This window comes from Octodon degus, unplaced genomic scaffold, assembly GCF_000260255.1.
Source record: "Octodon degus isolate 3935 unplaced genomic scaffold, OctDeg1.0 scaffold00021, whole genome shotgun sequence".
NCBI lineage: Eukaryota > Metazoa > Chordata > Mammalia > Rodentia > Octodontidae > Octodon > Octodon degus.
Genome location: NW_004524597.1, coordinates 19,194,902 through 19,198,924, shown reverse-complemented (window position 1 = coordinate 19,198,924; position 4,023 = coordinate 19,194,902). Strand labels below are relative to the sequence as shown.

At 46.2% G+C, this 4,023-nt stretch overlaps 1 protein-coding gene across 1 annotated transcript in view; it reads left to right on the top strand.

Annotated features, from left to right (window-relative positions):
• Positions 1-4,023, top strand: part of Thoc5 (THO complex 5) — a 40,631-nt gene that overhangs the window by 29,959 nt on the left and 6,649 nt on the right. Inside the window, exons 14-18 of the mRNA XM_023711423.1 lie at positions 305-406; positions 1,413-1,509; positions 1,766-1,880; positions 3,243-3,346; positions 3,492-3,579. Of these exons, the coding sequence (XP_023567191.1) occupies positions 305-406; positions 1,413-1,509; positions 1,766-1,880; positions 3,243-3,346; positions 3,492-3,579 (506 nt within the window). The remainder of the gene's footprint in view (positions 1-304; positions 407-1,412; positions 1,510-1,765; positions 1,881-3,242; positions 3,347-3,491; positions 3,580-4,023) is intronic.

Sequence of the window (4,023 nt, the reverse complement as noted above, 5' to 3'; positions counted from 1 at the left end):
TAAATATATATTTTTTTTATTAAAATACTGTTCTTTTAACCAGCATACACCCTGGCTCCCGCACTTGATAGTAGCACAAATTTGGACAGACTACATCTTTCAAAGCCTTGGGTTTCTCCCCTGGAAAACGAGAATGATAAATGTATCTTACATGGTTGTGAGTCTACTGAACTCAATAAACATTCAATAAAGTATGGCCTCACTCATTAGTGAACAGAGGACCTGTGACTTTGAGATGCCCAGGCTTACCTTGAGGCAAGATATTGACCAGGATTCTCACTGCAGTTTCTTTCCCCATTTGCAGGGACTTGCTATCTCCAGACTCAGTGCTGAGCTGTTTGTATCCTGGTGATCATGGAAAGAAAACTCCAAATCCAGCCAATCAGTATCAGTTTGATAAAGTTGGGTAAGTCAGCAGTATTTGCTCCTCTCCTGTCCTCTCTGCTTCTAAATGTCTCTTGTCTGTGGCTCTAGTCCAAGCTGGTGACCTGTTTAGGCCAGAGGACAGGGAGAACACGGCTGGAAAGTACATTTGTTTGCTTACAAGGTAAAGGGATGCCATAGATAGGTGGAAAAGGGTTGAAGAAGAGTTGAGGAGTGTAAGTACAAGTGATAACAGCTGGGAGGTGTCATTTAGCACTTCCCAGGAATGCATCAGGCCCTGGGTTTCATCCACAGCATCAGAGAAAAGGAAACAAAACAAAACAACTGATACAAAAATGTATAACATTTTAATTCTCTATGGGTTAAATTTTTTTTAAGTATTTTATAGGGGCCAGAAATATAACCCTGCAGCACAAGTGCCTGCGTGGCAAGTGCAAGGTCCTGAGTTTGCTTCCTGGTACATACATACATACTTTTATAAATTGGTTGACCCACCAATGCAGAAATCAGTATACTACTGCCTTTTCACTTAAGGGGTTTTTTGTTTGTTTGTTTTTTGAGTTAAAGACTGCAAAGGGAGAGAGAGGAAAGTAGATATCCACTCCAGAGAGCTAATGAAATTAAGCGCCTTTTGCAGTCAGCTTGGCTATAATCACAGGTAGGCCTGAGGGTTTGGCCTACATGCAAGCATTGGAGGACAGGAGGGTTGTATCTATGAACTACAGCAGAAATGTTTTTGTTTTATTTTTTGTCTTTTTGAGACAGCATTTCACTAGGCAGTTCAGGCTATCCTTGAACTCACTTTGTTGCTCAGGCTGGCCTTAAACTTTTTGGTGATCCTCCTGCCTCAGCCTTCCAGTGCTGGGATTTCGAAGTACAGAAATGATTTATAAAATCATTTTAGGGGCTGGGGAGATGGATCAGTAGAATAAGCGCTTGCCTGGCAAGCACAAGGGTCTGAGTTCAATCCCCGGTTCCGCCAAAAAAAAAAAAAAATCATTTTATTATCTTTTTTTTTTTTTCTGCAGCATTTTGACTTTGAGAGACTATGTACTTGACCTAGGCCATCCCTATTTATGGGTACAGAAGCTGGGAGGCCTCCACTTCCCCAAAGAGCAACCCCAGGTAGGTACCCTGACCCCATCCCCTTGGCTGAGGACTTTCCTGACTAGCTAGTTTTTTGAGAGCCCAACAGCTATGATGGTCTTGCCAGGACTCAGCATCTGGCCTGTCATAGTAGATAAACCCTATCATTGCTAATGCACCAAGCTTGGGGTACGGATGGTCCAGGCCAGGCAGGCTGGCAGATCCCAGGAGAGACTTGGTTCCTGGAGGAAGGAAGGAGGGTTCTCAGATGTGTACCTCCCACTGTCATTCACAGCACACAGTCATTGCTGACCACTCACTGAGTGCCAGCCACATGGAAACAACCATGAAGCTGCTGAAGACCAGGGTGCAGTCCCGTCTGGCCCTCCACAAACAGTTTGCATCCCTGGGTAAGCCAGTGTTGGGGCTGGGCCTTAACAGCCACTTAATAACATAGGGACAAAAACAATACCCTTTAACTCAAAACTATCAATTCCAAGGACTAATCAAGAAGATCTGGATTCCTGCCTTTATGTGTAGGGGTATTAGACAGGACCATTCAGGCAGATGTCTGAGCTATCCCCAGAGCCATTAGGGTTGTCCTAGCCCTCAACAGGAGTCCCAAAGCCTTTAGTGGTACAAGTTCACAGACTAATCAGGGTGGCTCATCCTGGATCTCTAAGTCACAGACATTGATGAGCATTGGTATGCCTCATACAAGTGTTTAATGAGAACCTAATTCATGTGAGGCACAAAGCATAGTGTAGGGGAAGGAACAGTGGAGCGCTGGGCTTCACAGAGTTGCATTTAGCTCATCTGAGTACAGCTATGCAGGACCCCACGCCTTCATCCCTCTCCCAAGACCTACTGAGCTGGTTCTCCCAGGGTAGGGCTGAGCCTCCTGCGTTTTCTTTCTAGCTCCCACATTACTTTGACCAGCTACTGACCTTCATGGTAGTCACATGAGGCTTCTAGTTTATTCATTCAGCAGATACCTAGCAAGTGTTTACTGAGCATCTGCAGGGTTTGGGTAGAGGTGGGAAAGGTCAGATCTTTCTGATCTGAAAGAGTCACTGTGAGGAAAGGCATTCAGTTTCTAAGACCCATCTGCAGGCTCCCCCACCCACTCCCCAGTCCACAATCCACAAACAAGTTTTCAGGTTCCACATGTATGTTGATCTCTCCAGAGCAGCATTGCCCTCCTAACCTTCCGTCCTTTGAGCTTTGCTCTGCATCGGCATTGCTGAGTGTGCATTATTTCAAGGTTGGCTGATTGTCATCTGGGACAGCCTTTACTGTGTTGACATATTTGTGTATTGTAACACCAGCAGGAATTTACCCTGGAGCAGTTCTCCAGCTCTCTTCCTTTGAGGAAATGACACAGAACACTTCAGTCATTCCCTCCATCAAGGTCAGCTCTGAAAACACAGCCCTCTGGGCTATATATTCCAATTCACAGTCACTGCTTCAGAGGGACCAACACTGGTTTTGGCTGCAGGGATTTTTGTTTGCTGCCCACCATTTACAATAAAAATAAAGCACAGTGTTGATGCTGGGGTCTGGTTACCAGCAAGTAGTTCTGGGTGAAGGTCAGTTTGGTGTGCCTGTATTCCTGGCATGTGTTGACCTTGGTACCTCTGGAATGCCAGGTATATAGCTGGACAGATGGCAGGCCTACCTTTGCCCTCCATAGAGCCCCGGACAGATGCTAGTTACCCAGCTGTGGTCCCTGATTGGCTACTTGTGATGCCACCTGTCTTGCTTCACTTTAGAACATGGCATCGTGCCAGTTACCAGTGATTGCCAGTACCTCTTCCCTGCCAAGGTTGTCTCTCGCCTAGTGAAGTGGGTGACAATTGCCCATGAAGATTATGTGGTAAGTGGAAAGGACTGCTGGTTCACTCTTGCTGTCCTGTGGGCTATGTGATCATATCATCTTTCAGTTCTTTACCCCCACCAGAAGGGTAGGGGATTGACTGAGAAGCCAGCAGCTTACTCTGTGTCTGTGATGCCTGTCCTAGGAACTGCATTTCACCAAGGACATTGTGGAGGCAGGCCTGGCTGGGGACACCAATCTCTACTACATGGCACTCATTGAAAGGGGCACAGGTAGGTGATTGCTCTCCTGATGACAGTGGTTTTAGTCAAGAGGAGCTGCCAAGGAACAAACATCTGAGATTGGCCAAAGGAAGCAAAAGATCTTGGAAACCTGCCATGGGGACTTAGCAAATAGTAGTTATTTTGAGAGCCACTGTTTAGTGGAAGACTAGTTCTGCAGCACATTACATCCATGTTTTGGCACAGTTAATTGTTACAAAAATCTCTGGAGTAGTGATTTCATTCCTGTTTTATAGTTAAGGTTACAAACCCAGGCTGACCTCTGAGCCTGAGCTCTCTGCCTTTTGCCTTACTGCTGTGTAGCATCACACCGCCCTTCCTGCCCCCATCACTAATGGGCAGAGATGGGCCGGGGAGATGGCTCAGTAGAATAAGTGCTTCCCTGGCAAGTGCAAGGGCCTGAGTTCAATCCTCGGTTCTGGGGGGAAAAAAAAA